The sequence below is a fragment of the Cladophialophora yegresii genome (genome assembly GCF_000585515.1).
Source record: "Cladophialophora yegresii CBS 114405 chromosome Unknown aczIN-supercont1.3, whole genome shotgun sequence".
Classification (NCBI taxonomy): Eukaryota; Fungi; Ascomycota; class Eurotiomycetes; order Chaetothyriales; family Herpotrichiellaceae; genus Cladophialophora; species Cladophialophora yegresii.
Window position 1 is genome coordinate 2,513,122 of NW_006913047.1, and position 18,662 is coordinate 2,531,783.

At 54.5% G+C, this 18,662-nt stretch overlaps 6 protein-coding genes across 6 annotated transcripts; 2 read left to right on the forward strand and 4 right to left on the reverse strand.

The window, feature by feature from the left end:
- Positions 1-524: 524 nt before the first annotated feature.
- A1O7_04644 (uncharacterized protein) lies at positions 525-2,613 on the forward strand (the record flags this gene model as incomplete). The annotated part of the gene is made up of 8 exons (XM_007758654.1): positions 525-775; positions 831-844; positions 902-1,151; positions 1,210-1,278; positions 1,330-1,587; positions 1,651-1,807; positions 1,863-2,239; positions 2,304-2,613. 8 exons carry the CDS (start codon positions 525-527, stop codon positions 2,611-2,613), a joined length of 1,686 nt encoding a protein of 561 aa, XP_007756844.1.
- Positions 2,614-3,186: 573 nt separating this feature from the next.
- Positions 3,187-4,031, reverse strand: A1O7_04645 (uncharacterized protein; the record flags this gene model as incomplete). The annotated part of the gene is made up of 4 exons (XM_007758655.1): positions 3,187-3,336; positions 3,451-3,602; positions 3,702-3,929; positions 3,998-4,031. 4 exons carry the CDS (start codon positions 4,029-4,031, stop codon positions 3,187-3,189), a joined length of 564 nt encoding a protein of 187 aa, XP_007756845.1.
- Positions 4,032-5,566: 1,535 nt separating this feature from the next.
- Positions 5,567-6,139, reverse strand: A1O7_04646 (uncharacterized protein; the record flags this gene model as incomplete). Its single annotated transcript, XM_007758656.1, has 1 exon — positions 5,567-6,139. One exon carries the CDS (start codon positions 6,137-6,139, stop codon positions 5,567-5,569), a length of 573 nt encoding a protein of 190 aa, XP_007756846.1.
- Positions 6,140-7,520: 1,381 nt separating this feature from the next.
- Positions 7,521-8,666, forward strand: A1O7_04647 (uncharacterized protein; the record flags this gene model as incomplete). Its single annotated transcript, XM_007758657.1, has 2 exons — positions 7,521-7,703; positions 7,875-8,666. The coding sequence occupies 2 exons, from the start codon at positions 7,521-7,523 to the stop codon at positions 8,664-8,666; spliced, it is 975 nt and encodes a 324-aa protein (XP_007756847.1).
- A 177-nt stretch (positions 8,667-8,843) lies between these two features.
- Positions 8,844-10,059, reverse strand: A1O7_04648 (alpha-methylacyl-CoA racemase; the record flags this gene model as incomplete). The annotated part of the gene is made up of 2 exons (XM_007758658.1): positions 8,844-9,931; positions 9,993-10,059. The coding sequence occupies 2 exons, from the start codon at positions 10,057-10,059 to the stop codon at positions 8,844-8,846; spliced, it is 1,155 nt and encodes a 384-aa protein (XP_007756848.1).
- A 2,568-nt stretch (positions 10,060-12,627) lies between these two features.
- Positions 12,628-13,425, reverse strand: A1O7_04649 (uncharacterized protein; the record flags this gene model as incomplete). The annotated part of the gene is made up of 1 exon (XM_007758659.1): positions 12,628-13,425. The coding sequence occupies one exon, from the start codon at positions 13,423-13,425 to the stop codon at positions 12,628-12,630; it is 798 nt and encodes a 265-aa protein (XP_007756849.1).
- Positions 13,426-18,662: the final 5,237 nt, after the last annotated feature.

The following is an 18,662-nucleotide window of genomic DNA, read 5'->3' on the forward strand; positions in this document are numbered from 1 at the left end:
GCCGATCCGCTCCCTTGGTTTCGCGGCACTGCATGTGTTTGTCCCTCTTTCCCCATCCCCTGGCGCAATCAGAGAAGAAACTGGAACCCATCCCTGCTGCTACCCGCGTTAATGTGCGGGCTTCCATGGAGCCAGAACCTGCTCAGCCTGCGCCCCAAGAGCAGGACCCTACTAGTTCCGCCCTCGTTATCTCCTCCTCAGTGGTAGCCTTGATTAATCCGACAAGCCGTTCACGGTCCGCTGCATACCATAAGTACGCTATTTGCGATACCCCTATCCTGCCCTATCAAGCAGCTCAATGTTCGTTTCAACTACTTTTTGCCTTCCAGACAACTGGACGGCGTGCTCCACCGTCGTCCTCAAAGATGAAGCGGTTCCGAGACTGCCCAGATGCCGCCACGCCAGAATTTTCATGAGCTCTCTCACCGCCCCGTAGGGAGCTTTCGTATTTATCACACTCAAAGGCTGCTAAGACTGTGATATCTCGGTCGTCAACAATAAAGCAGGGAGGACCGACTGAGAAAATGGGATCTATTCAGGAGCCAGCGTCGACAAACGGCAGTCAGGAAGCGAACGGGGTCTCGCTATCGGCTCCGATCCTCACGAGGAGAAAATTGAAGATCGTCTGCATCGGTGCTGGGTTTTCTGGTCTTACGCTTGCCCACAAGATCCAGCATGAGTGCAAGCTGGAAGATGTGATCGATTTACAGATTTACGAGAAGAACGCTGACATTGGAGGGACCTGGTACGAGAATACATACCCTGGTGCCGCATGGTAAGCATATTCCGTATTCTTGGGCCTGGACGTCAAAGCTGACCCCGGGAAATAGTGACGTTCCAGCTCGTGAGAAAGCCGTCATCCGGTCTTTCTGAATCCATCGCTGACCTGACACGCAAATAGATGCGTACACGTTTCTGTTCGAGCCGAACCCAAACTGGTCCAAGTTCTATGCCGACCAACCCGAGATCCACGCCTACATCAAAGCCACTGTTGCAAAATACAACCTGGACAAATATGTGACCCTCAAGTCAAAAGTCTTGGAGACTGTCTGGGACGACGACGCCGGAAAATGGAAGATAAAGGTCGAGGTCAACGGAGGCCTGCAGGAGGATACTGCAGATATTCTTATCAATGGCTCTGGGTTTCTCAAGTCAGTCCCCACATGCGCTGCTACTTGGTCCATATGGGGTGGTATTAACAACCGACAGCAAGTGGAAATGGCCCCAGATTACTGGGTTGCATGACTTCAAGGGGAAGCTCGTCCACAGCGCAAAATGGTAAGCCCGGCAAGGTGCAATTCGGGTTCCTCCGTACTGAGACGTTCACAGGGACAATAACTACTCCTGGGAGGGCAAGAAAGTCGCCGTCATCGGCAATGGTTCCTCGGGCATCCAAATCGTGGCGGCCATGCAGCCGAAAGTCGAGAAACTGGTCACCTACATCCGAAATCCCACCTGGATTTCGATCAACTTCTGCGCCGACAAGACCACGGACGGCAAGAACTTTACTTACACGGAGGAGCAACGAAAAACGTTCAGAGAAAATCCCCAAGCTCACTTTGAAATGCGCAAGGACTTGGAGTCTTCGTAAGTCAATATTCCCCAACAAGAACAGGAATATAGGCTGACCCATTGTCCCTTGCCCAACAGCATCAACGGTTTCTTCTTTGGCATGAAGACCGGACACCCCTTCCAGCAAGGGCTGGAAGCCGCGTGCAAAGCGCAGATGGGTGCAATCCTGAAAGAGGATCCCGAGCTTGCCGCGAAGATGATCCCGCAGTTCCACCCTGGCTGCCGACGCCTGACGGTGAGTTCCTGCTTTGTTCGCCGTTCTCAAGTCCTCCCTCACTGACACTCGAAAGCCTGGGGACGGATACCTCGAAGCTCTTCAACAACCGAACGCCAAAGTCTGCTGGTCTCCCATCACGGAGGTCACCGAGAAAGGCATCAGAACGGCAGAAGGAGAAGAAGAGTTCGACATGATCGTCTGCGCCACGGGCTTCGACACCAGCTTCGTCCCCTCGTGGAAACTCGTCGGTCTCAACGGCGCAACCTTGGACCAGAGATGGAAGACCGACCCGGACGCCTTCTTCGCCGTCCAGGTCGACAGCATGCCCAACTACTACATGTTCAATGGACCCAACTGTCCCATTTCGCATGGCTCGGTCCTGACCGAGATTTCCTGGACGTGTGATTACATCCTTCGGTGGGCCGAGAAGGTTGCCACTCAAAACATCAAGTACGTTTCTCACTCCCCGCGTCCCCTGCCACTGGGCAAAAAGAGACTGACTGTCATGAACCAGATCAATCACCCCAAAGCCCGAAGCGGTGGCCGACTTCAACGCGTACTCGCAGGAATTCCTCAAGGACACCGTGTGGGCGGACGACTGTCGGTCTTGGTACAAGAACGGCAAAGAGAAGGGCACCGTCACCGGCACGTATGCCGGCTCCATCCTCCATTTCAAGGACGGTCTGGAGAACATTGGCGCCGAGCACTTTGACATCACGTGGCGGAGCAAGAACCGGTTTGCCTGGCTGGGCAACGGCCAGAGTCTCCATGATAAAGACGGCATGGGTGATATGGCGTACTACATGAAGAATCTCGAGATCTAGACGATCTGAACGGAAGCGACTCCTCGGGACAGTACCTTCTGTGCAGGGTGCTCCCAATGGATGGGTCTGCCTCATCGTCACCTTGTAGTACACAGTATATATGCAACCATGTGATTCATCGACCAGACTCGACCGTAACAGCATGCATCCTATCAATTCTTTGTCTTCTGAGCGGTAATGGACTTCACTTCCTCTCTGGACAACGGCTCCTCAGCACAGTATGTACCTTGTTCGATCCCACCCCTGAAATCCACCCATGTGTCCATGTCCACGTCCATGTCCATGGCTCCAGACCGCACCCGGACGGTGCCATTTGTTCTTCCTCGCCTGCCACCATTCAAAGTCACATCTCGGACTCGGTATGTCATGGTAGAATAAATGGCACGCCGTGGCACCCGTACCTACGCCGAAATACATCCCGAGCCCCGCGGCGCGGTCGATAAACTCAGTCCACGAAATACCTACCTACTGCGTCAACCTATCATGCCGACTGACCTCCCGCCTCCTCAACTTCGCTACAGCACTAGTACTTCCCGAACCTCTTCTCCCTGGTCGTGGACTTCCCCATCTAACTTACCGCGCCGCCTTGATGTGCTCTTCGTCCTCCAGATGCGCCGTGGGCGTCATCTCAAAGGCCCGCCCCGTCGCCGGGTTCTCGATGGGCACGCTCGGCACCAGCACGAAAAGCATGCGGCAGCTCTCGGTGCTGACGTTCTTCCAGGCCTGGTTATATAGGGGGTCAGCGGTGATGAGACCTTGTATGGTGCGGTTGCACGTGCTGTATCCGACGAGGCGGCAGAGTGTGGCAGTCAGGCGATCAGTCAGTAGAGCACGTACATGGTCAGTTCCCCTCTGCACGCAGACGTCACCCTCCCGGAAAACGGTCTCGCTCCCGTCGTCCAAGACCATGGTGATGGTGCCGCTGAGGACGATGCCAAAGTCGACGCTCTGCGTGCGGTGGGTGATGTTCACTTCGTCGGGCACGGTGCCTACCGCTGGGACTGCGGGCCCGGCACGTGGAATCTGGTCAGCAAGGATAGGTACGTATGAATCCGTGTGATGGGGTCCCGTTCTGTTTGCGCACTTACAGTCGACGATCCGCGCAACCACACCCGTCTGGTCGACTAGGCCGATCTTCTTGCCATGCACGTCGTACCATGGCCCTTGGACGTTCGTGGCGGGGACGCCTGTTGTTTTGAACAGGTTGGTGAACCCCGGGATGATGCCCTCGGGCGGCGAGCCGGCGGGGTCGAGCGGGTTGGCAGGCGTGAGGCTCGTGTCGGAGATGATGACGGATTTGCCGGATTGATCGTGGCCTGGAGCGACGGATGTAAGAAAGGGAGGGTGATTGAATAGGCATGCGCGGGCAGGAGTTTAGACAGACCGGTCACGACGCGACGTGTTGTGGGGAGAGGCATCTCAGGTGGGGACTGTGCAGAGATTCTTTGAGGGAAAGGAAGGAACCTAGAAGAGAAGTCGGCGAGCCCACTATGGAGGCACTGGTGGTGGAGGTGGGAGTGGACGATATTGGTGGTGGAGGTGGAAGTGGACGATATTGGTAGTGGCTGTGATTTAAATGCGCCGGTGGGTTGACCTCTATATATCTGTACTTGTATCAAGTCGATAGGAAGAGGCTGTGCCGAGTTGGTAGGTAACTAGGTAACTAAGTCGGGGGGCGAGTGCAAGATCCACCGTCTGACCGTCTGCATCAGTTAACCTCGAAACTATTACCTCGTGGTTGAGAGAAAGGAAGCTTGCTTGGTGTTGATGGACAATCCGATTTGGCGACCAAAGGGGAATGACACCGAGGTCCCCACTCAAGAGGTTGTTGGCTCGTCGTGTTGGGGACACAAGCATTTTGTCTTCTCCACTGATTTTCAGCTCGCTGGTCGACAAGAGTCGGCTGAGCGTATTTCGTGTGGAGGTGCAATGTCCCAATGTCGCTGCCTACCCTCGGTGACTTCCAGAATCAGGTGCGGTGATAGACGTAATCTTCCACAAAGGGTCAAATACTAGATGTAACGTCACGACCTGGCCGAGTCCAGCGAGACTTCACGTATGCCGCCGTCGCAACAATGCTGCGGAATAACAGGGGTCACAACGGAGGACTTTGGCGCTGCTCGCTGCCATGTAATCAGTTAACCGGGAATACAGTAAAGCAGGCGATCAGCAGCGCGATGACAATAGTTCGAGTGTTGTACGACCCAACAGCACCTTATGGTGTACTTGGAAGATATATCAGCCTGATGCCGACAGATGAGAGCAGTTCATGGGCGCAAAGCTTCGTTCCTGTCAGTTGAGGCTGGCTGTTATGCTTGGTCAGAGTTGCCGACACTCAGAAACAGGGGCTAGACTCGCAAGTGCCCCGAATCATGCTTAGTAGAGCTGCAGCGTTTGTGTCAGTTGAAACAGAGACTACCGTTGTCCATCCTCTTCCACTTCCTCCGTAAGCATAAATAACCCGAGGCGGTTGACTTCGGAGGCACGTCACGATCGGATTGGGTCAGCTACATCAAACGACAGACTGAATGGTCGGGACGTCACGACGAGATAGAGCTCGAAGCCATGGTCGGGAGATTTGATGCTGGACGAAATGCTGCTTGATTGATGCCCCGTCATACTATGCGTACCGAGGCCATCGGACAGCATGAAGCTGTGCATGTCTGACTGCCTCCACGTTAGGTTGTCCTCCCCCAGTCGGTGCTGATGACCGCTTGATTTCAACCACTCAGCGCCTTTGCTCTTGCTGAAACAAAACTCGAACTATGATAAACTGACGTATGCTGCCACCGAATCTGGCGCAATACTTCCCCTTCAAGCCCAATGACAATAAGCTTGCTTCGTAGTGGAAGTCCTGCGGGGTATCCTCGTATTGCCTTGTCCGCCCAAGCGCCGTTCCAGCAACTGTCCAACCAAAGCCATGGTTTTCATTCTTCAGTGAGTGCCATCTCGCTTACAAAAAGGCAGCCAGACCCAACAAAGCAGCGCCAGCCACGCCGAAGCCGGTCGGCACAACAGCAGCAGCGTTGGTGGTGGACGAGCTAGTTGCAGAGGCAGCGGTCGCAGTCGCCGAGCTCAGAGCTGAAGATGCGCGAGATGCGACCGAACCTGCCTGGCTTGTCGCTGCACTCAAGGCGGAGGCGGCTTCAGTAGTGATGCTTCCCAGAATGTTGTCGGCATTCGACGTTAAGGAGGCGAGACTGGCGACCGCTCCGGTGTTGCCGGTGGCGGCTTCCGAGCTTAGGCTGGAAAGGGTTGCTGAGAAGGCTGATTTGGCAGAGCTAAAGCTTTTGGCAATGGATTGTTCGGCATTCTCGGCTGAGTTGGAGGCAGAGGCGGCAACATTCGATACGGAATTTGAGACCGAGGCAAGTGATGCAGCGATCTCTGATGAGACGGACGACAAGGAGCTCATAACCACCGAGGGTGTCAATGGCAATGAGCTGGTTGTGGCACTTGGCTCATTGCCTTGAGCCAAAGCCGGCACGGCGAGGAGGGCGGAGATGATGATGGTGGAAATCTGCATGGTGCCAACCGGTGGAGAAGTGAAGTCTATCGAAGAGTACTTGAATTGGCTCAAGAGATGTGTCGGGGTCAGAGGAATCGAGAGGATGTGTTCAGTCCACAAAGGGAAGATGTCTGATTGATATACTGAGAGATAAATGTCAAGGCAAGCGCTTTGAAGGAGTAATGAACGCTCAAGAGGCAGCTGCGTCATGGCACCAGAAAGAGAAAGAAACCAAGACACAAGTGGCTTGTGCGGCCAAACGGGCAGTTCCTCACCTCGATCGGGGTTTGCTATTCGCTGCGAGCGCCACAGTCGTAGAGGCTTCAGGCACGGTCACTCGACCTTCGTTACATGTGATAGGCTTCCGACCGCATTGTGAAGCCTACTGTGTAGTGGGCGTGACTACAACGAGGTGGACGGCGGCGACTTTCATTCTTGACCTGGAATTAACTGGCGAGCCGTGTTGTGGTTGGTTGGGATCGGAAGCAAACCAGCTTGGATCGCCATGTCGTCATCAAAGCCACCAGATCCGACCACCGCCAAGCCAACTTTAGTCCCGTTCCAACGGTTTGCCTCGGCAGACTTGAGGCATCTTTCAGGTCACGTGGTATGATCTCGCTTGACAACGTTTTGCAAGTACGGTGGATTTCTCGTCACAACTCAATCACCTCGATCAATCCCAGTTCTTGACCTTTGGATGGCCAACACACAGGATCAGCCACCTCGAGTGCCACAAGGCAGTATGGACCACGGGTTGTGGTGAAACAGTGCCCATAGGCTTACTGTACGCAGTCAAAGTTCTCCAAGCGGCGCCTGCCCACGACCGCACACTGCGCCGTCGCACTCGAGCTTACTTGTTGGTAACCACGTACAAGTCGTCCTTGTTACAGAGGTAGCGCAGCCGGTAGTCCATCGACGAATAGGGAACATCAACACAGAAGGAAGCTCGCTTCCACAACCAATGCCACATCATTATGAGCCTCCCTTTCCAAGAGAGCGTCGCAGGCAGTCTATCAAGGACATTTCTTGCGTGCTTGGGATATTCAATGTACACAGTAGTCCGTACATAGGAGAAAAGGCAGAGGCACGTGTGAAGGTGAGCACTGCAATTGGATAGATAGCTACTTGTATGCAGGAACGAAGGCCTGCGGTTGGACGTTGATCCAGCTAAGAAAGCCTCCGACCGGCCCGCTTTGCTCCTATTGGCTGGTGGCCCTTCACGTTCTCAGATGAGAATTGAACTTCTGCTGTTGACCTCATTGCACGAGAACGCATGGAACCGAAGACGAGGTATTGACCATATATTGCGACGTCAAACCCTTCTTGATCCTCTGCTTTTGAGTTCGTCTTTTTCAACCGTTCCTCGGCAGCTTGTCGGTGATCTCACTCATCGTTCAACATGGTCTTCTCCGTTTTGCTCCTCGCAGTTCCCTTTGCGCTGCAAGCGAACGCGGCTTCAATACCAGCTTCAGCACAAGCTATCGGTCTGGACATCAGTGCTACTCTCCAAAATATATTGGCGAATACACAGCAAAGCGATGCCTACACATATCCTACCGATTTGACGAGAGGCATTGTTGTGGTAAGTCCGCCGACACTGGAATGGCTTATGCCAGAGTGACGTTGGATGCATTCGCACACGTCGCAGAGAGCGCTTACACCTTCCTGACCACCTTCTTTTCGTCTTCACGTTCATCCACCTCGTGTTGCTGCTCGCTGCTCTATCTGGCCCTGCCTCTGACATCTCTCCCAGAAACCAATTCACTCACACAACGATTACTGGCGCGACGTTCCATTCTACTCAGCACTATCGGTGGGCTGTGCATCGATCGAAGCCGACGTCTGGCTTTACAACAACACCCTCTACGTAGGTCATGAGACCTCGGCCCTCACACCGGCTCGCACGCTCGACTCGCTCTACATCCAGCCCCTGCTGGACACGCTGAAGCGACAGAACCCCTCCTCACCATTCGTCACGGCACCGACCAAGAACGGCGTCTACGACACCTCCTCGGGCCAGACTCTGCTCCTGTTTATTGACCTTAAAACCAATGGGACGACAACCTGGCCCGCCGTTGTCACTGCTCTCCAACCTCTACGGTCAGCGGGTTACTTAACCACCTTTAATGGTACGGGGGTCACCGTTGGACCTGTGACGGTTATTGGCACGGGCAACACGCCACTCAACCAGATCCAACCAGTCCAGCAGAGAGACTACTTTTTCGACGCGTCGTTACACTTGCTGAGCTCGACGCAATCAAACATCACGGCGGCCGTGTCTCCTGTGGCATCGACGGCTTTCAGTGCCCAAATCGGCGCCATCAACGGTACTACGTTTAACTCCACGCAACTCGCGACGTTGAGAAGTCAGATCGCGGTGGCCAAATCCAAGGGAATCCTCCCGAGATACTGGGACACTCCGGGGTGGCCTATCAGCACCAGGAACGCAGTCTGGGGAACCTTGCTCGAAGAAGGTGTAGGATTGTTGAACGCTGATGACTTACCTGCAGCGGCGGGCTTCGGAGCGTATTACGGACTATGGTGATGTCAAAGACGGCCTTGCAGCCCGGGTAGCGCGTGCCTTTGTTGCCTGTACAGATCACGATTCTCACGACAAGAATCTCCTAGATTAAGATATACCAGGGTCGATAAGTATACGGACCATCATATGCGGAGCAAGTATATATAATCAATCGTGCTTTACATTCCACATACGCACAGGTTATAGTCTGCCCTTTTCTCTCTTCTCGAAGGCTCCCTTCGCCGAGACGTCGTAGTCCTTGCCCTTTCTCCAGCCCATCCATTCCCGCAGCGTCTCTTCACCACCCTCGCCCGGCGCCAATGCCCTGCCCTCCCACGGCATATCGATCTTTCTGGCGGGCGATCCCGTGAGTCCGACGATCGGCCTATGCTCATATCCCGCGGCCTCCATCTCGGCGTGTTCGAGCACCGGCGCACAACAGGCGTCCGTGCCGTCAAAGATGGCCTCCCACTCCTTGCGCGTCTTGGACCTGAACCGCTGCGTGAACACCTCGCGCATGTACGGCCACGAGCGCTTATCCAGCCGGTCGAGCTTCCCCGGCACGACGTCCTGCTCGGTCAACTGCAGCCCTCGCAGCAATTCTGTCCAGAATTGCGGCTCCAACGCGCCCACAGACATGTACTTGCCGGCGTCCTTGCACTCATAGCAGCCGTAGTACGGCGCGCCGCCGTCCAGGGTGTTCGTCCCGCGCTCGCCACTCCACATGGGCGCTTTGGTCAACAGTCTGGGAAAAGTGCCCAGGTAGCTCACCCCATCGACCATGTTGGCCTCGACGACCTGGCCCTTGCCGCTTGTCGACCTGTGGATCAGAGCGAGCAGCACGCCCGTGAACGCTGCGTGGCCCCCACCCGCAAAGTCCGCGAGGATATTGCCCGGGGGCAACGGCGGCTGGCCCCGCGCGCCCAGCATGCCCAACACGCCCGACACGGCGAGGTAATTGATGTCGTGGCCCGCCATGGCCGAGTATTTCCCGTCGCGGCGGAATCCCGTCAACCGCACGACGATGAGCCGCGGGTTCTTCTTCAGCAGCACGGTGTTGGGGTCGAGGCCCAGCTTCTCCAGCACGCCCGGCCGGAACGGGTCGATGAGCACGTCGGCGTTGGGGATCAGCGAGAGGAAGAGAGCCACGGAGGCTTCACTCTTCAGGTCCAGCGCGATGGACGACTTGTGGCTCGTCAGGAGGTCGTTGCTCGCCCCCGCGGGGCCGGGCCGGTCGATGCGCAGCACGCTGGCGCCCCAGTTCGCGAGGAGGACGCCGCAGAAGGGACCTGTGGACGTGCGGTTAGAGCAGTTGCTATGAAGCCTATGACATCCCAGTGCAGTACATACCTGGAGCTAGGCCGCCGAGCTCGAGTACTCTGAGCCCCGTCAGTGGTGGTTGGCTGGTGGTGGCCATGTTTGCCGGCTTGTTCTGTTCTGCTGAGAGTAAGACCTGGATTTTGCGAAGCAGTTATTCTGTCTCAGGAGTCTCTCTACTCAGATGGATTGCAGGAGATTCGCCCCATCTCATGCATGCATATATGGCTTGGACCTCACCTGCGCGCCCAAGTCTTGCATTATATTTCCTCAAGGGCATTCGTATGTGTCGCGCGGCACTAGGAGATGGACAGCCGAAACCGAAGCGGCCGAGGTTCTCAATATTGGGGATGGGGAACCGGTCTAGCCTTCTTCGCGCTAGGGCCATGCTGCGAGCCCGATCCCTTGCCTTGCCCTGCGCTTCGTCCAGTGTCGTGTCCTCAGTGTATACGAGACCTTTATACGGGCAGGAAGTTCGGAAAAAGTAGGCACTCGCTGGTGTTGGGCAAAGGCTCTGAGGAGGGGTTGTGCCCACCCAGACTCTCATCTCATAAGGCCTGTATCCCTTCCGATCTTCGGGCCTCCTCAGGAAGAGAGCCAGAATAGAGTGACCGAGGACTTCTATCCTGTAACCAGACACCGCGACGTACGTTTTCCATCTACATATAGCTGATCCAGCCGGAAAGGGACCACAGGCGATAGATACGAAGGCGTTCACAGTCTGCATGTGAGCAGATGGGTTGTAAGAAGTCAATGTTCCCCTAGTGTTTATGAACATTGTCGGATTGCGAAGTCGTCGGCACCCGCACAGAATGTTGCGTGTATATTCTCAGACTGAAGTGCATAATGTGAAGGACTAACGCTATGCGTGACACCGAACCCCAATACAAGCAATGTCGTCTTGCCCTTCACGCCTTTGGTCTCTGCGAGCTGGTTTCTGTTTTGGGACCAGCTATTGCAGAACGATGCTGATTGAGGACCGCACAACGACAGGTGCTCTTCAGAGCCGCTTACCTCGAAAAGGAGCTGGGCTTATCAGGCTGGGGCGATGGGCAAGAGCAATGCCGCACAAGAGCTCGACGATCCGAATAGCAACAATCGGAAACCTGCGGCTGAAATGGAGCTGGCGCATCTCCGACTAGAAGTCGCACGCTGTTACTGTAAGCCCAACCCACCGGTCTCAAATGTTCACTAGAAGCTCGCTCGCAGCGCCAAAGGGCTTGCTCCGTAACTCCGCATGGATTGCTAATACTTCGAACCTGGAAGTGCGCGTATTCACATTGACCGTTGCAGCGCGTTGCAGCGCATTGCATGTGCGTGAATGCACAATCTAAATAGTGCTCCTCTACTAGCCCGGAAAAGACAGCAGAAGAGGCGGTCAAGGTCAAGTCGAATGATATTCTGGGCCTTGCTGAAGATGAAGTGGGAACATACCTAGGCACGGGAAAGCATGCGTCCGTCTTATCGAAATTGAACGGACGTGCAATTCACGCACCCCACGCCCACGTGCGTGGGTTGTGCAGTGAGATGAAACTTAGTGGCGGGCCTCGAGACGGTAGAACCACGGATAGTACGGATTTACCGGGTAATTAGACGAAGCAGACAGCGCTCGAGTCGCGTTGTCCGGTCGTTGCAGCGTGTGCTCGCTCAAACAAGGGAATACAGGACAGCCACGCAGACAGCGATGAGATGAGACTTGGATGAAACCAGCTCGAGTGAAGTGGAAATGAACAATAAGGCTGACTGACGTCTGCACATCACATTTGATCTGAGTTTCTGCCAACCGACAGCTCGAGCCCCCCGGCCACGAGTCTAGGCGAGCCCTCATACGAATTGGTTAAGGGCTACGAGTACCTGGTGTGACAAAAACCGGTTAGGAACATGGGCCCTGATCTGCCGCCTCTGATGCCCTGATCGACGACTAAACAATCTTGGAATCCTTGTCTCTTAGTGCTGCAACCACTGGCAACCTGGCAGCTGCCGTTATGGTGTAGCTACAACCAGTACGGAGTACACACGGTGCCTAGTCTGATCGTAATCCGGGGAGCTGTCGTCACCTGAATGGGTTCAAGTACTACGAGTACTCCGTACTCGTACGAGGTACGTAGTGGTGGCATCTCCCCTCCAGGACTACCTACCCAAAAACCTGGCCTGAGCAACGCCATGAAACTGTTGCGGCAATATAACGAGACATCCTATGCTCCCAACGGCCGTGCGCAGCGTCAGCCAATGCTGCGCCCATGCCGTTCTGGGCTGACATGTCCTGGTAGACGGCCGGTAAGGGCACTTCAAAGTGCCTTTGCGTGTGTAGCTTACTCAGTGGCGCGATGGCGGAATGGAACCCCTTTGATCTCCTATGATACTGGGCCTGGTCTTGGCTGGTGAGATCAAGGTGACTTCAAATCTTCAACGCATCTCTCATTGACATGGGCGCTACCTAACCTCGTCGTTCGGGTTTCGACCACATTACCGTAGACATAGTGCCTGCACTCCCATCATGAAAAGGCTGCCCCTTTGCTTCATTGTAAGTTGCTCATTCCTTGCCGTGACCAAATCCTCCATGCCGCTGAACAATTGCATGTGCGTGGCTAAAAAACAAACCACAATCATGCCGCGCATTCAAGAACCCCATAGAAGCTGGAAGCCAAACATAAATGGTGGCGCAATCCTAGTCATCGTCGAGGTCGGGGTTTGCAACGAATAACCGAACTCCTGACTGACCCATGCTCATTGTCCGTTCGTCCACACTTCCTCTCCTCCGTAAATCTTCTGCCTTCTTTGCCTGTTCAAGAGCACGCTGCACGGCACTGGGCCCCGAAAGATCCTTGAACTCGCCGAATGAGTCTTCACTTTCTTCCCCGCCCGGTGTTGATTTATCTTCGAAGTAGTCGCGCTTGTTTGAGTCTTCTGGCGTTTCTGAGGCTTCGGGAATGCCCTGGCCCGGTGACCCTTCACTCGGTGGTGTACTCGTGCTGCTGAATCGACCTGCGTCAGGTCGAGGGTAGCCGCTGCGATACTTGGCACTGTTGGTACTACTCCTTCCACTCCCTGACCGGCCGTGTACCATGCTATTGCTTCGTGTTTCCTCTTCTTCCTCGTCGCCTAACGCCTCGTTTGCGCTTAATCGCGGGGGCACAGAAGCCCCTGTGAGGTTGGCGGGTACGTAGCCAGGAGCTTTGGGCACACCACCGTGGCGAATCTTACCTACCACGCCCCCTGAGGATATTGTGCTTGTCCGAGCCCCATGAGTGGCACCTTGGACCTCAAGCGCGGCACGGTGGCGGGCGGCTTTTTGTGCGGCCGCGAGCCGTGGATCGATGTTCTGTGCTCGGTCACACCAGACAGTTGCCTTCTGCCTTCGCATCAATGCAACGTACGATGTGGGGCTGTTTGTTGCTGTTGAGCGACCCGATGTTGAACGCCGGGGGAGGCTTGTGGCAGAAGCGGTGGTCCCTTGTCTGTGCATGCTCATAATATTTTTGTTCGAGGCCGAGGAATTGCGTGAATGGGAGGAGGCGGAGCGGGAATGGCCTGCGCTGGATGTGCTAGTGGCCGTGGTTCGCTGAGAAGCTGAAGGATAACTGAGCGTATTGGAAGAGACAGTCCTCGTGTGTTGGTGACTGCTAATCATTCGCGCCGGCGCTATTTGAGTAGTGGTCGCTGTGATGTAGGATTTTCGGTCCGGGCGAGTAAAGGCACCGTCAGCCAGCGATGGCGCGGGATGAGGGGGCAAAGACAAAGAGGAAACCGGCTGTGAGTAATTGTACGATAGCGTGGGGGCTGGGATCGTCCCAGTCACTGTCAACACGCTCATCGAGTCAAAAGCACGTCAAAAACTGAGCATCTAAAGTGAAGTAGATTGCCCAGAGACAGAAGTACGAGTTCGGTAGCGGTGCTGTGCAGGTGTCGGTAGTGGAGAAGCCTCTGCCTTGCTGCAAAGTAGTTTTCGTCGGTAGGATTGCTGCAGTCTTGTATTGGTCGACGTGGCAAGCCTGATGAAAAGAGCGAGGCAGTCGTGACAGGTTGTTCGACAGTGTCAAGTGCTCTGCAAGAACAGTGACAGTGCTATAAGGCTGGTATATGAGGCTCGAGCCGTCGTGAAGGAAGCTCGAGCGCGGAAGAGTGACGAAAGTGACGGGGAAGAGGGAGATTTGAATCAAGGTCTGGTTAGCCGAAGGCTACTGTAGATGGAGCAGGATAGAGTGAAGTCGTGTTTCGCCCTTGTCCTCAGACTTGATCCTGGCTTCTCGTATCGGTAACTCCGCCTAGCGGACAAGTGCTAAAGCATTCTACAAATTTAGTCCTCGCGAAACTCAGGTCACAATGGCGGGCCAATGGTGAGGACGGATAGAGCATCCGACGGAGAGGGCGTCAGCGTTCGTGTGCAGAGAAGTCCGGGCGTGAGTCGATTGGAATGCGCTTTCGGATGGAGGGCAGCAGCCTTACAGGAGAAAATGAGAGTAGAGTCAAATGGATGGACCCCTCTGCAAGGCAGTCTCGGAGCTCTTGAAGGCTTATTTATTGCAGCAGCGTAAAGATTCGTCAATTGAACCAGACGCAAGGATTCAGGCTAACACCTTGTTTCTCAGAACGGTAGAGTGATGACTCTCTGTCCAGGATTGTCGCCATGAACAGGCCCACGGCGGATGTTACGGACAAAGCACCAGGCCTCTCATCATCTCGTCTGTGATCGAGCGCCCGCTGTCTATTCTGCCGACCAGGGACACGTGGGGCGAGAAGAGAAACCTGGGAGTGCTTGACTTCCAGCCTGAGCTCCGGCGTGCACATGCTGTTTCGTCCCAATCTTGCGAGATGCAGAACAAATGCAACTTGCTCACGGACACTCATCCTAAGCGTGCAGCTTTTCTCCGCTCGAGGCTTTTTCCCTTGGGATGTCGTGTCTGGCGCTCATGGATCTAATTTGGTCCTTAATTCACCCCAGTTTCGGAGTCGCTCAAACCCAGCTGAGGCGCGCTCCAAGCGCCATCCAATGCCACCCAAGAAGCCCGTCTACCTCCTATACAGGCCTATCAGTGACGTCTTGGGGCAGCAACCCAGCTGTCATGGCGACTTATGTAGGAGTGATACGGAGTACGCAGGTTGTAATTGCTTGATTGGGACAGTTGTTCAAAGGAACGAACTCCCCACCCTAAATACCACCCCGCCAACTGCGAAGGTTTCGTTTGTTCAGTCAACTTGATAATGTTCATTCCAATCTCCTTTCAACCTGAACTCGACAGCCGTATACCGATGAGCTCTGTGGCATGGTGTGCGCCACGACGGTGACGGCTTTTTAGACCTTGCTCACGTGTGAGACGACCGACTCGTGCAATGCAATGTAATGGTAAACCTCGCATATCCCCTGATGACGCTGGTGGTTAGAGCTCTGCTCGAGCCATACAAGTGCTCGTATCAGGGTGTTGAATTGCCAACTTTTCAGTCCTTTGAATGCGGAGAATGAAGCCCAACTCCTGTAACAAGTCGATGATCTTCCACTACAAGGAAATGGTTTGTTGAACACGCACAGCATCGGTGGAGCATCAAACGATCTGTTCGAAGACGATCAAACATCAAGCCTGTGGTCAGCCTGCTCTTTCAATTGTCGACTCAACAATACCTCGTACGTCATCACATCCCCGTTGCTCTTCCCACTTGGCCCTGCTATTCCAACATTTCTAACCGCCTGGAGCCGCCTGGAGCCACCACAGGCACAAAAGTCCACAAATCCACCCGCGCTACAAGTGCCCCGTTTATTCATCAGTGGACGTCATCTAACCTGAGCCTCTCAGCAGCCACTTACAGAAGAATAAGTATCCTCACTTACGCGCTGGCTCGGCTGGACGGAGGCATGAGTCCAACAAACATACCACGATAAACTTCAGGTTCCTGATCATCCTGCTGCTCATCAGGGGTAAAAAATTCCGAACAGTATTGTTCCCTCGCTATTCCGTGGACTGTGCTACGACTCTCGCGCACCCACCTTTTTTAGCCCCTCGCTAAGGACGTGACGTGCCTCGCCACAGATCGAGATTACCCATTGTGGCAGTCTCGCAGTCAACGGTGTGCACCGTCATCTCGGTACGAATCCCCCCCGGGAGTTGGAATATCAGGCAACGCCGCATCTTGACCCGTCAACGGAGTACTTGGAATAGATCGAGACTACGACTTGCTTGTTCTCGCCTTCGGCCATGACTCTGACCAGCAACACTGATCAAACCCAGCAGTTCTAGGCTTGCGATTTCCCCTACCCTCGATAGGTATCCTTGTATAGGCGACTTTCAGGTCTGTGGGTAAACTTCCGACCTGTCACCACGTGTTTCGCCAACGACCGCCCTCTTTACCCATCACTGGCGCTAAACTGTGACTTAGATGGTCACTTTGTTATGGGAAATTCTAGTCATCTGTTGACCACCAGAGAAACTTGTCTCGCAGGGGTGTATCTTATGGCAGTTGCACTCTTTGTTGATTGACTTTGGGCTTACCACGGTGATCTGACAGGCTCTGAAAAAGCTCGCCCATAATCGACCATCATGCCATCCTCCAAGGTTCACTCTGCCATGTATCCTTCGGTATCACGACTCTCGCATGTCTAACACATGCATGACTCGCATTTCGTTTGACAGAATTGCGAAGAGTTGCCCTCGAGAATGGGTTGGCAAGGGATAGAAAAGATATTGTTATGCTCACGAAAATGTGACACCAATGCCTGCCTAATCACTCTATACTGACATGTCGATGAAGTGCCTTTCTACTAGACAGTTCAGACCAGATGTTTTGGTGTGTCACCATGCATTGACATGCGTGGTACTAACCATCTTGTCCTCCACCTTTTCCGTTGAGAGGTGCCAGGTAGATCGCATCGCAAGGGCAACCATAGCGAGCACCTGACAGTGCGAAACGACCAAGTCTCGGACCTTTCGCAAGGGTGGATTTCGAGTCACAACTATGAAGGGTTGCCAGCACAATCTTATGGTATACACCTTCCCTTGTCATTCGTTATCTCACTTTGTCACCGCAACTTTCATAGTCTACAACGAATGACCCAACAGGATTCACCAGGTGAACAGGCCAAAGTCCCTGCGCCAGAGTCATCAGTCGGCTCAGCGTATTAGTTCAGCTAAGTCAGGGGGCATAATGCGTTTTAAATCTTCAACGGTGAAGAAAGCGCTCACCGAATGGTCTTCACTTCGCCTTCAGCTGAAGTGACAAGCACAAACGACATCCAGATTCCGGTGGCAAGGACTCGGTGTCGGAGATCGGTACCTGTAACATGGACGAAAACGTTTCCAATAAGAAACACTCCCAGCTGAGTTGGGCGAATAGTACAGTTTTTGAGACGTAGCATGCAGTGCCAGCGCATCATCCGAGGGGCGTGGGGCTGGCGCAGGGGGTGAACACAAGTGGAACGGTCGGTGAGTCTCCAAGGCGAACACATGGCGGCATGATCTTCGGGTTCGAGATCGTCTAATATCTTGAAAGCTCGTCTGTGGTCCAGTAAGCTTCATCCCAAGGCTCGACGTGGCGACCTCTGAGAGCTCCGGGGGAGGACAGGCGAAGGGTCATGTTCTGCAGCATGTCCGTAGCACCACTCACATGCTGGGAAAGGTATCCATTGCGCCATATGATAGGTATCCCGGACATTTTCTGCTGGCATTGTCAGGGGTTCTTGTTCCTTCAACTGACTCCAACACCGGTGTACTACTGTTGCGTCGACCGTGGCGCGCCGATGCATAGGTGACATTCGCCGCCTTTTCAGCCACTGCTGAAGTACCGATTAGAGGCTGAAAACCGATCAGTCAGGCTGGAAAACCGCTGTCGTACCATGTCATTCGCTGTTCTCCTGTACCAGTCAAGAACGGCTGTTGATGCGTCGCCACATCGCCTGGAAATCCGGGGACGAAGCCGTGGCCTAGTTGGCCTCTTGCGCAACCACCGGTGTATCGAGCGAGTCTAAGGACAGCCGGGCCGGCGCGCATCTTTGAGCACTTAGAAGCATGTTTGAGGGGCAGCGAGTGGCTCTCCGGGTCGCTGGAGCTCACGTCAAGGAGCCTCTTTAGCCTCGACTAATGCATGCATTCGCTGGCAATGTCGCTGGGGCTGCAAGACATCCATCATACTGCTGCGCTGTGTTGTACCGTGCGAATTGGTGTGCGTTGTTCTTTGGTTCTTCTAGTCCTGTCGCTGGGCTCCGATCAGAAAGACCCCCAAATTCTGTCTGGTCCATATACGCGCCGTGATGAAAATGCGTTGCGGCTTTGATAGCCTTGCGGATCTCTGTGTGCCAGATGACAGTCGCAGGTGACTGAGAATTCGAGTTTCATAGTGCCCACATTGGGCATTGTACGCTTCCACAAGCGAGAGGAACCACCCCCGCATTACCGGCCTGCAGCAGTGACTATCGACCTTGACCTTGGTTGTGCTTGTACAAGGGAAACTCGGAGGCAGAGTCTTCAACTCATGTCCATTCGGAAATCCGAGAGCAGCGACTCAGAACTCGAGTCTTGGTCTGCGGCGACGCCCTGACTGCGGAAGCTAAAGTCACATCACATCACACGCTCAGTTGCGAGTCACAAGTTGATCCTCGAGTCAGTCCCCGAGCGAGGACGTACCGCGCCCACTCGCCCCGACGCCTCACTCGCCTCGCATCGCGAAGATCCCTCACTTTGCCGCGCCCTGGTCTCGCCACAGTTTGAGCTCCTCTGC